Source organism: Cetorhinus maximus, chromosome 13, assembly GCF_964194155.1.
Source record: "Cetorhinus maximus chromosome 13, sCetMax3.hap1.1, whole genome shotgun sequence".
Taxonomy (NCBI): domain Eukaryota; kingdom Metazoa; phylum Chordata; class Chondrichthyes; order Lamniformes; family Cetorhinidae; genus Cetorhinus; species Cetorhinus maximus.
Window position 1 is genome coordinate 86,366,628 of NC_135891.1, and position 12,769 is coordinate 86,379,396.

A 12,769-nucleotide genomic window follows, 5' to 3' on the forward strand; every position below is an offset into this window, starting at 1 on the left:
ATATCTTGACTGTACCCAAACTATCTCCCCTTTAAAGGTAGCCCACTGTTGCATCGCAGTTTTGTCTGTTAATCTTTCATTCCAATTTATCAGATCTATTGTCACCCCATTGAATTTGGCCCTCCCCAAATTAATTATTCTCCCTTGAGATTACTCGTTGTCCTTTTCCATAGCCAGCCTAAGCCTTATGATACAAAGATCACTGTCCCCCTACTGACACTTGATCTACATGACCCAACTCATTCCCTAGAACCAAATCCAACAATGCCTCTTCCTCGTTGGTCTGGAAACACACTGACCTAGAACATTTTCCTGAACGTACTCTAGAAACTCTTGCCTTTTCCTGTCCTTCACACTATTACCATCCCAGTCTATATTAGGACAATTAAAGTTCCCTCATTATAATTGCTCTGTAATTTTTGCTCCTCTCTGGAATTTCCTTGCAAATTTATATCTCTATATTTTTCCTACTAGACATTGAATTATTGAATACACTGAGCAAAGTAACAGGTCCTCTATTGTTCCTTAGAATCTATTTGGTTAGAATTGTTCTTTAACCCACCCCCCCCCCACCCACCACGGCCAACCGGGGCATCCCTCCTCTTGCATTGGTGTACTGTTCTCCTTTAATCAATACTGCTACCTCCCCTCCTTTCTTTCCTTCCCTATCTTTCCTGAACATCTTGTACCCTGGAATATTTAGCGCCCAGTCCTGTCCTTCTTTGAACCAGGTCCCCATTATTGCTACAACATCATATTTCCACAAGGTTATCTATGCCTGCAGCTCACCAACCTTATTTACCACACCCCGCATATTCACATGCATGGGTGGTAACTTTAATTAAGAACTCCATTATGTCTTGTTGAATGAAGTCTAACTGGCTTTTTTTTACAGTATAATAAATAATAGTTACTGTTGGACAATGTCAGGCCCTAGAAAAACTAATTTGATGGTTATGGAATGTCAAATTTCTCCATTGTTATAAAATTCATAATAATTTTTAATATAGTGAACTTAAGGATTAATTTTGATATTTCAGTTTCTACCTTAATCCTGTGTGTCTGTTCAAATCACTTACTTTTCCCCCTGTAAAATGATTAAAGAATGAAGGATAATCAATGCCTTTTACTTCCTGGTTTGTTTTCTGTGAGAATTCTTTAATAGGATTGGCTGTTTAGCATACTTGATGACATCACTTTTGCTGGATGTCCAAAATCTCCTATAGTTGGCACCAGAATCAAATTAATGCCGGGAAAGGTAAACTGCACACCACAGAACTCGCTAGATCTTTGTGGGCAGCTTTCATTGAGGTCAAAGGAGAGCCATTTTAGAATTAGTGAAACTTCAATTTGATTATAATTAGAATCTATGTATTATGAGTGTGTACAATTAAAGCGTCAGTGGAACCACTTGGATGAAGAAAGGAATTGTAGACGACGAAGATATAGTAGAGGAATATTCAATTCCAAAAAGTAACGCTAGAAAACTAATTAAGATGTAGCCTTTTCATTACTTTCTATTAACTTTGCAGGTGCAGTTCTCTTCTAGTAGTGAATTCTTTGAGTTCAGCTCCTGTTGTTAATGAGGATTGAAGCCAGTTGCTCATCTTCTTCCCCACAGGATTTAATTTCAGTTTGGATGCTGCAACAGCCCATCAGAATTTGAAAGTGGAGGACCACAGTGTGGAATGGGATGCATCTGGAGGAAAGGTGCAAGAGATCAAAGTCCGAGGAAAGGAAAACCGAAGTAGGACAGCTTCACCGGCCAATTCCCCCGCAAGGTACAAATCTTCAGTTGAGGTCAAGATGAGTGTCAAGATGAGTATGAGTGTATCACAGGCCCCTTCACAGGAAGGTGTCCAAACTACAGACCCCTGATGGGCTATATGCAGCCAAGAGCTCCAGCTGTCCAACATATGAAGCTCTAATGACACATCCTGCTGTAAGGCCACAAATTCAAATGGATTGTAACAGAGTCATGGGAAGGAAAGCGAGTTATTTTTTGTATATTCCTTCAATTTGGCGTATTGTAATTCTTTATATATGGCTCAAAGGACACCACTATGCTACACAATGCAGTAGCACTACTAAAACAAAAATTATGAGCACCCCTGCTCTCGCCCTTTTAATTTTGTTTGCCGCAGGTTACTCCACCCTACTGGTCTATGCCAGTGGTTATGCTCCATACAAGCCTCCTTGCGTTCTTTTTCGTTGAAACCTATCATCATATCCTTCTATTCCTTTCTCCCTGACAGATTTATATTAAATAAGATTAGTTGGATTGCTCCTACAACTAAATGTTGTGGGTGAAGTGAAAGAGAATTCAGAAATATAGGAATCTTTCTTTTTTGTTTTTCCTTAATTCCTACCTAGTTGACATGCCAGTTCCCACTCTGTGATACCCTAGGAACAGCACACAACTTCCTAGTTAAAATACATATATTTACACAGCGTTATTAATACCCAAGCTTAATCATTGAGTGATTAAGTGTTGGCAAACTGAATTCTACTTGCTTTGCCGCTTGCTGCATTCCTGTTGGTATTGTCCATACAATTTTCAGTTTCTGCCCACTCCTCTGTTGTAATGCACTTTTCATTAGCTTTGCTTATAATATTTAAAACAGCTCTAACATCACCCACAAATCAAGCAGGCAGTCTGTTTGTCTCACGTTATAATAGTTCTGTTTTTTATTATTAAGGAGCATCATTCAGTCACCAAAGAGAATGCCATCTGGACGGAGCAGCAGGGACCGATTTACTGCAGAATCATACACTGTGCTAGGTAGGTACATTAAACGCAGCACTTTGCTGTCTAGCCTTACATTTGCAAGCAAAGTTCAAGTGGAAGCCCATCTTTTGCTGGTTTGTGCTCAACAGTCTGTGGTCGTAAAAGGATCTTTACAAAATCCATAACACTGGAGGATATCCCAGTAGATCTAATCAAGACTAAGCACAGTGTAGAGATAGAAATTAGTCTCTGGACTACTCCACATCTTCAAATTTTATTAGAGCGAAGTTTTTGATATGGAAAAACAAATAAATCTTATTTGCAATTCGAAGTGGACATAATTCAGAGTTTTCAATTTGCATTTGGAGAACTTTGTTTATATATAGAGCCATAGAGGTATACATGAAGGACACTTCTTAGCCCTTTGTGTCTGTGATGACTTTCCTACTAGATCAACACAAAATTAATTCCACTACTCTGCTCTCTCCCTATAGTGATGTACCTTTCTTTGTTTCACATGTTCATCCACTTTTTCCTTAAATCTGCTTCCACTGGAATGTCTGCCATGTGGATTTTTTATGAAACCTATTAGTGGAACAACACAGAAGCCACAAGTTGTGAAGATTGGACTTTCCTTATTATATTTGTTGTCTCTGGTCCAAAGCATCTAAATTTGTACTAACAATTCAGTGGGATATGTCAATCCCAGACACACTCAAAACAGTGTTTGGTATTCAAACAAATTCATATTTTAGAAATTTGCTGCGTCTAGAATAATTCTCACCAAAGAGCCGTCATTGAGCGCTGAAGGAAGATTGGTGCTCGTGTTGAAAGTCATCTTTGAAAGCGCCAACACCCCACAGAGTTTTGACCATCATTAGCCTCCCACATTACCAAATGGATGCAGCAAGTTAGTGAGGCAGTGATTAGATCCCAAAGAGAAACTGGATAAACTACAATTGTGCATTTACCAGAAGGCACTCTTCAATAACTGGAAAATGCTGGCAAGTCTGTATCCTGTAGAAACACTCTGCATAGAGAATTGAAAGGGTGTCAATAACCTCTGGATTTAATTCATTCTTTTTATTTTGCTTTAAATGGCCTGCAGCAGAACCTTGCTCTGGAATAAATCCTCAACTACTTCATTCAGCAAAAAGCAAATAAAATTAATTCCTAGGTTGTGATGCTGATTTACTTTTTAAATTGCTGACTGTCCATTCCAGAGCTAAATAATGCAATTTTCACTTGTAGTGAGCATGTGCTGTGACAGAAAACAGCATTGAGGTTCCTTCGGTTGATATGGGAAACGGAGCTGTATTTCATATGGGTTACCTCTTTTGCTTTCCACAGGGGATACTTTGATTGATAGTGGACAACATTATTGGGAGGTTACGTTTGAAAGGGACAGCAAGGCTTTCATTGTAGGTGTGGCCTACAGGACTATGGGCAAATTTGACCAACTGGGAAAGACCAATGCCTCCTGGTGTCTTCACCTCAATAACTGGCTGCAAGTCAGCTTCACCGCCAAGCACAACAACAAGGCCAAAGTCCTGGACATGTCAGTACCTGAGAGAATTGGAGTTTACTGTAACTACAACGAAGGTATTGGGATTCCTTATCTCTTCTATCTTGCCCCAAAACTACTTTAAAGCAAAGCATAGTCAACTGTGTGCCCATGATTTCAACGTTGAATGATGAATTTGTTCAATATTCATTAAAACTTTGTTAGTAGTAATATTGGTAACTTAGCACATTGATGCTGTCAATAATTTGATTACTTCTGTCACACTAATGTCAGTCTCAGCCATGTGCTTTGTATGAATGGCAGGCAGTAGCTACAGGTCAATTCTGTGCATTTCCCACCAAATAGCTTTGGCCATCATTAGCAGAAATCTAGAAACTGTCCCCCTACCTAGTTGCAGTAAGTACGTTTGGGGAAAATACCTGGGGAAATTTTATTTTTGAGAAATGAGCCAATAACTTTTTTTAAACCCTTGACTGCTGGGGTTATGTGTAGGAGTTCCCCTTTTCCCTCAGAGACCCTCCCCACACCCAAGTTCATGACACCAGATTCACGTGTGTATAGCTTGAACAGAATGACCAGCGAGACAAGTTTCTTCCGATAATTCACAATTGCTTTATTGAATCACCCACAACCCCAGAGTACAAAATCCCAAAAATCAAAGCAACCTGTTCCCAGTACCTGACACACAGTCCCCACAACTCGGGCTTAAACTTACAAAAATGCTAACTCCACACTAAGTTCCCATGACTTGGTTCAAACTTACAAAAACACAGGCAAAACACCACGTCTTGTCCTGAAACCTTGAGAAAAACCCTCTTAACAATATCAGCAAGATATGGCTGAAACAAGTTACTGACAGAAAATGCCACGGGCAGAATGTTACGAGTCAGCGAGCAGGGGCAGGGGGCAGGGATGCTCGCCGCGCGTAAAATGACACGGGTTGGAACCCCCGACGTCACTGCGCCCCCATTTAAATTTTCAGGAAGGCGGGGGTGCAGCAGAATCAGCTGCGTACCCGCCGACCTGTCAATGGCCACTTGAGGCCATTGACAGGATCAATTAACCTATTAAAGGACCTGCCCATCCAACCTTAAGGTTGGCGGGTCGGCCAGGAGCCCCGACGGCAACTAGATAAAACATGAAACCTCATCTGCCAGCGGGATGAGGTTTCATGTAGGGTTTTAAAAATTGTAATAAAGTTGTTCTGTACATTATGAACATGTCCCAACTCATGTGACATTGTCACATGAGGGGACATGTAAGGGAATTTTTTTTTTCTATTTTTAATATTGTTAAAAGCCCAGGCGATCTCCCTGAGGCTGCACTTAGCCTCAGGGAGATGTGCGCTCTTTCGTGCGCATGCGTGAAAGAGTGCACTCTCGATTTCAGGGATTACCCCCCGCCCGCACAGGGCCCGCCCCGCCCACGTAAAATGTCGGTGTGGCCCCGATTGCAGGTGGCGATCGGCTCCGCGCCCGCCCGCGATTGGGTCAGGCCCGCCCGCCCGACAGGCAGAAAATTCTGCCCCAAGTTTTTCTCCCCAGACCTTCACAAAAAAGCCCTCAGACCAATATCGCTACGACTTGGCTGAAACTTACAAACCCCAACACAGCTGGTCTGCCCGGTATTGATTGTAGGCCTGAATCAAGGTGACCAAACTCGACCCTCCTGCCGACTGCAGCCTAAAACCTTCAAGCCGATACAGTCCCCAACACGGCTGGTCTGTCCGGTGTAAAATATAGGCCTGAGTCAAGGTGACCAGCCCTGACCCTCCTTCCAACTGCAGCCCAGATACTCAGATCTGCTCTTCTTTTGTAGTAATTTAACTCCGACATGTCAAAACATATTTCTTGTTGTTCCAATGTCTATTTAATTGATTCCACACAAAAATCCAGATGGATGTCATTACTCCTGCTGATTGAAACAACACGGGATTTTCCATGGAAGATATCTCCAGACAAATATTATCAGTTCTCATTGTATAAGTAGTTCTCCTGCTGTTTGAGGTGGCACAGTAATAGCACCTGGCTCCAAAGTTAATGAGGGTTTGAATGATCCTATCTCCAGTGCCATTATCTGTGCTGCAGACCTTTAAATTTAAATGGGGGTGGGTGTGACGTCGGGGGTTCCGCCCGACATCATCCCGTGTCATTTTACGTGTCACGAGCGGGCCCCGCCCCCTGCTCGCTGACCCGTAAAATTCTGCCCTTGGTGTTTTCTGTGTTTTTGTAAGTTTAAACCAAGTCGAGTGTATTGTATTGATGATATGTCCTTTGTGCCATTGTATTGGGTAATCAGACTTCTTGATTGCATTAGTCCACGGCAGGTAATGGCATTTCCCTGGTACCATTGGTCAGTCAATGTCCAAACCCTTTTGTTGAGTCACTCTTTGTTTTTACTAAATGTCCGAATTAACCCTTTGCTGTTCAGCCCTGTACTGCTGACTGCAGCTTGGCTTTGGAACTATAAATTACAAATCATGAGGTCAAAACATGTCTGTGGGTTTGAAATTATATTCCATAAATTTCCTAGCTGAGGGGGATTCTAATCCTACATATGTACTCCATGGTTTAACTTTTTATTTCCTTGACTGTTTTTCAGCACCAGTGCATGAGCTCAAACATTAATGTTTTATTTATTAGTGTCCTAGTACTTTAAAATTCTCTTGACTAAATTCCAGTTGTTACTTCTGTTCTCTGCTGTTAACTTATCATTTTCCTAAATTCCATATTTCAGTCTGCATTTTTTCTCATCTAAATGTTAACTATTTTCTACTTTAATTTTAACATTTTAAATATGAATCAACTTCTTTTGCACCTCCAATGGTTATGGTTAGAAGCCATAAAGAAGGCAGTTGCATTTATAAAGCACCTTTCATTGTATCGCCGAACACCCCAAATTATTTATTATATAGAATGTGCAGCATACAAAAACAGGCCATTCAACCCATCTGGCCTGTGCCAGTGTTTATGCTCCCCACAAGTCTCTCTTCACCACTCATCCTCTAACCTTAATCAGGTTCTTCCATACCTTTTCTCCCTCATGTTTAGCTAACTTCTCCTTCGATGGATCTATGCTATTCATCTCAACTACTCCTTGCACTGTTTGTAATTGTACAGTTCCCATTATGTGGATAAAAGTGATAGCTGATTTATCCCTACTAAGGTTCCTCAAACAGGTGAGATGAATAACCAATTGATCTAGGTTGGGATTTTCTGGCCCCACCTGGGGCAAGCATCGTCATGGGTGGGATGGGAAAATTTGGAGAGCGGCCAAAAGTCAATTGGCCACTCTCAATTTTCCTGTCCCACCTGCCACTGGTGGGGCCAAAAAAGTCCCGTTCCTAATGTTTTGTTTTTGGGGGTGATCAGATAGTACCATTGGATCTTTCATAGCCACCCTTAGGCAAGCCCTTAGTTTAATGTCTCACCCAAAGAATGGTAATGCAATATCCCCAATAGTACCGAAGTGCTAAATCCCTGGGATGAAATTTTAAGTCACAGTCACCTGACACAGATGAGAGTGCCTCAAACTGAGCTTAGCTGATCCAAATCTTTAGAATTGAACTGTGCTTAAAGGTCATTGCGAAGACTGCTATTTCTGCCAAATGAGTCTCGCAACATTGTGACTTGAGTCAATTATGTTTATACGTCAGCTTCAGCCATTCAAGCTTCAGGTGATAATTTGGAGATGGCATAGAGAGCTAAATAAACTGAAAGGCATTAAATTGGGTTATAAGGGTTAAAAGACTCAACCCATAAATAAGGTGTACTTAAAGTATTTCAAGGCTAATCTGTCTCTGGATTAGATTCCAGTCTAGTAAATACTCCAGGCATTCATTATCATACACGTCATTTCCTCAGTATTGTAGCCCAATCCTACTGAATGGAATATCTTTCCTCATGTTAAAAATTTGCAGAATTTGGTCCCATTAATTAGGACCCAGTTGAAAGACTTGTATCATTTTCCCAGATCTAAAACAAACCAAGGTTGCTATTTACACTGTTTCATTTATTAATTGTTTTAAATGCTGTGGAGCAAATTACTTGTCCCTGGTGGCTTGGACGAAACACTCAGGAAGGATTAAATCAGGCCTCTTCTTGCCTAATTACCAGCATTCTGCCTCTCCCGCCAGCCCCTTAGCGATCAAATCCATTATATCTGGAGCTGTCAGTCTTTCATGCTTCAATTTCCAGCCAGTTGTAGTGATGCCTCTGGAACCTGCTGCATGCCTCAGAATTAATGAAAGTGAGCCACTGCTGCAAAATTATAGCTAGGCCCAAACAGGACATAAGGCAATCATCTCGGATTGGAATATTAATTCATTACTCCTACTGTTAGTCAAATTCAGGGATTGTTTGTTAACATGAACCTTTTCTAATTTGGGCATTGATTTTGAATCAAAGGTTGGCTTCATTTGGCCAACAAGTCTAGGCTTTTGTTGGGTATAAGATTGACCTCTTTATTTTCCAGCCAATGAGGCCCAAGTTTGTGGTCAGTTTTCTGTGTGTTTATCAAGCTGAAAGCTCAATGCTGAGGAATGCAACTGCTTCCATTTCAGGAATCTGTGTCAGCATTGATCAGCTCCGATATTAGCACAGTCAGGTAATGCTTCCTCTAGCCCAGCAAATGCCTCAAGCTGACCTCGGAGGGCACCACTCTACTGCAATGTTGTGATATCTTTCTCCATTTCCCACATCCATCATGTGGCATCCGAGTGAGATTGCCACTTGGTGCTGATTTAGGCCGTGTAATGTTGTAGGCCCGTTCTCAAAAGGAACTGCCTTTATACTGCCCGGACATGAGTCAGAGGAGTGTGATCCCAACAACCTTGTTGGATTTGAGTCTAGATGTTGTCCTTGGTCTGCTTATTAAGGTGAATGTAAAATATCCTGTGGCACTATTTAAAGAATTGGAATTCTCTGTGGCACAGCCAGCATTTTATGGCCAACCATAATATCAAAAACCTGTCTCTCAGCTTGTTTATGATCTATAGGACCTTGCTATGTGGAAATTTCCTACATAATAAGTGTATGTAAATTATTTAGATGTGAAGCGCTTTGAGATGTACTGTGGACATGCTTAGTCACTATATAAATGAAAACTCTTCAATACCTTTGCAATGTGAATGACATTGTGTAATTTAAACTAGGACAGTAGCTTTTATTTCTTCTTTCCAGTAATTGGGGATGAATTTCCCTCTCTAGTGCTCCAATTTGAATGTGTCCTTGGCTCATAGACATTTTATTGACCCTTGGACGAGATGTGTAGATCAGATGTTGATGTGTTAAGAGCTCCGGGAATAGTATGATTTTAAAAAAAACACTAACTGAAAGCCCAGTAATGAAGTATTTACCGGTAACTGAAACTGGTGACAAGGCTTTGACTCTCCAACGTGGCTGAACTACGTTGTGTGTTAGCTACTTTCAGTTAGATAGCACTTGATAATATAACAGTAATGCAACTGAGTCCGGGGGCAGGGTATGGGGAATGAAGAAAATTGGTATGTCCCTTTTTAAGTGTACCTAAATACTGGCTGGTATGGACAGTGTAGTGATGCATTTCAGAGCATTCTGGGCTTTTTGGTCAGAGCAGAGCACGCACCAATGTGATTAGCAACATGATGATTGCAGTTTTGTGGCTGTTTCACTATGTTGAGATGTCAAGTGGGAATGGGGGTAGGGTAATGAGACTGATGCTTTGAGCAGTGGAATAGAAAATGCAAGGGATGATTTTATTTATTTGGCGAATGCAAATCCTTGAAGCCAAGCAACAGCCAACTCCTTTGCTGAGTTCCAGGTGATTAGTCTGTGGAGGAGACACTCTTCAATAATGTGCAGCTTTGTTTGTTTGTGTCTCTTCACAAGTGCATAACAGGTTTATACTGAGGCCCCAGCAGGTGAGGTTGGCTGCACAGGGGCCTTGGCCTGTCCTGAACCTGTTTAGCAAGGACCACTCTCACTGTGGTAGTTCAAAGCCTGCCATTCGACAGGTGGGGTTTGTAACAAGGGCTTCCCGCGTTTCTCATTCCCTGATCCAAAGGATATCTGCTGGTAGATCTTGCTCAGGAAGGTTGCTCCATATGGGGCAATGGAAGCTGGAAGTCCGGGCAGTAAATAGGTTGAACAGGTCATCATGGAGTGGTAAATGAGGTGCAAAACTGATGATTGTTGTACCCATTCCTCAACATCTCTTAATGATCATATCAAAGGGTTTCAGAGGAGTGAGATCAGCAGTGGTTTGAATGGGGAAGTTGGTAGTTTGAATTGAGGCAATTTTTCAAACTTTTTATTGTGTTGTTTTAGGTCATCTGTCATTCTACAATGCCAAAACTAAGCAGCTGATTCATTCATTTAGGACAAAGTTCACACAGCCTGTCCTCCCTGCCTTCATGGTGAGTGGTATTGTTTCAGTGTTAGTTCTTCAATCTGCAGGCTCCCCCTGAATATTTGCTGAATTGAATCAAGATGGAAAGGTGACCAAGGTTGGGATTTTCCGGCCCCGTCCTGGCGGGACCCACCGCGGGGGATTCAACAGCCCAGCCAAAAATCCATTGACTTTCGGCAGGAATGGATGATCCCAACAGCAGGCGGGGCTGAAAAATCCCGCCCTAAGTATATTAACATATCATTGACTCAATGCTGCTTGTACTTTCACCTGGTCAGGTGGCTTCATATTACCAAGCTCAAAGGTTCACAAACTTTGCTTATTGTGTACCCACTTCCTGCGTACAGGTTTAAAAAACAATCCCTTTAATGCACAAGCATTGTACAAATGGTAAAATTATAATACACATATTTGACTTAATGCATTAATAATACTAATCATCCTTAATGTGATAAATGTGATTGTTTTCATAATGTTTGGAGTAATACGGGAAAGTTTGAGTAGCAAGATGTTTTCTACACGAACACACTGACAACGCTTTAAGTTCATTACAGTGAGTAGTGAAATTCCACTTTCTCACAGATAAGTGTAGCAAATGGTATCAAAACCTTGATAGCCCTTCTTTGACAGCACGAGGAACTCTGCTCACATTTGGATCCAAAACTTAACCAATTTGATTTGTTAAACCGATATTCCCGCTACACTGCCTCATGCACAGCCACAGAGTAGCCTGGAAATTACTCCGCAGGCCTTGATCGATTTAAATGCTTGTGGCCATGCAAAAAATTTAAAGGGACCGCATGCTGTAAAAATTGGCCACACACAACAAAATTTTAAACAAAACATTGGTTGGAGCTCATTATTGAGTCTGCCATTAGCTGAGGCATTCAGTGTTGTGTTTTTATAATGATATAAAGGTACCAATCACTCATAAGGGATTGCATGAATATGTTGTGGGTTCACTTATTTAAACTAGGCAGATGGGAACATGGATAGAAAAGCAGCAGAGCTGTGTGCTCTGCTTATAGGCCAGACCAGAGTGAAACTGGGTCTAGATCACATTACAAACTTCTCTCCTTGTGATAGCATGCTGCTTTCCCTTAAAGGCATATTACAACATTCAGGACAAGTCTGCAGCAGAAAAATTCACAGGAGGGAAGTGGACCCAGCTGCTGCATTTCACTGGGAACAGAACCGACCTCTCCCACCAGTTTCACCTACACCCAGACCCATCAGTTTAATATAAACTCACTGTTAATAATTAAGGCACTTCTCTAGTTTTGACCATTCCTTTCTATTTGACAGTTGCCAAAAACAGATCCAGATACTGCAAAATTTAAGAATGTGAAGGGTTATTTTTCCCAAAGCACATTAACCCAATGCCATTTTTAGTAAATACAGTTCTCAGCACTCTGTCCTATTTGGTCTTGTAACCACCGCACCTGCAGGCTACAAACATCCACTTTGTAGATGAATCTTTCTCTTCAGATGCATTCGTTTTAATGCATTCTATTGTAATGAACATCAACCACATTTAAAAGTAGAATTGCTTAAGCTGTTGCTTTGAATGTTCTGTTTCCTCTATATATTAATATTTCAGCTTAAAACATTTTACATTTTAATGGAATGGTGTTTTCTAGTCAAGTTATCCATTGCAGATTTAATTTGGAATTGGTGTATCATCAATTTTGCAAAGGGCCTGGATCACTTGGCCTGTGAAGTTGGTAAAAATATGTCAAGATTTTCTCAATAAAATGACTTTTTTCGGAACTTAAAAGAATTTGAATTCCTCCCAAAAAAAAGTATAAAAGTCAAAACTAGAATCTTGAAAAATATGGAAAGGGCATTGCAAAGGAAGAGAGAGTTTTTGGCAACAGCAAAACTTAAAAGAAAAGCTGAATAATGCAAGGAATGTTCCAATACATTTACAACCTTGTCTCCACCACCTCCCCTAATGTCTGGTCAGTAATGGCCTTGGTAATATTCTTAACTGTAAATAGTTTTTCTTTTAATTTTAAACTACCTTGACAAAGAAAGCAGCAGCTCAACTTACCATGAAGTTTAAATGAGAGAAAACAAATAAGGGAAAAGTATGAGGGAGAGCATGAGTGGAGAGGGCCAATGCGAGG

General features: G+C 41.0%; 1 protein-coding gene across 1 annotated transcript in view; it reads left to right on the forward strand.

Moving 5' to 3' along the window:
• Positions 1 to 12,769, forward strand: part of fsd1 (fibronectin type III and SPRY domain containing 1) — a 41,981-nt gene that overhangs the window by 26,354 nt on the left and 2,858 nt on the right. Inside the window, exons 9-12 of the mRNA XM_078555684.1 lie at positions 1,622 to 1,781; positions 2,700 to 2,782; positions 4,079 to 4,330; positions 10,559 to 10,647. Coding sequence (XP_078411810.1) covers positions 1,622 to 1,781; positions 2,700 to 2,782; positions 4,079 to 4,330; positions 10,559 to 10,647 — 584 coding nt within the window. The remainder of the gene's footprint in view (positions 1 to 1,621; positions 1,782 to 2,699; positions 2,783 to 4,078; positions 4,331 to 10,558; positions 10,648 to 12,769) is intronic.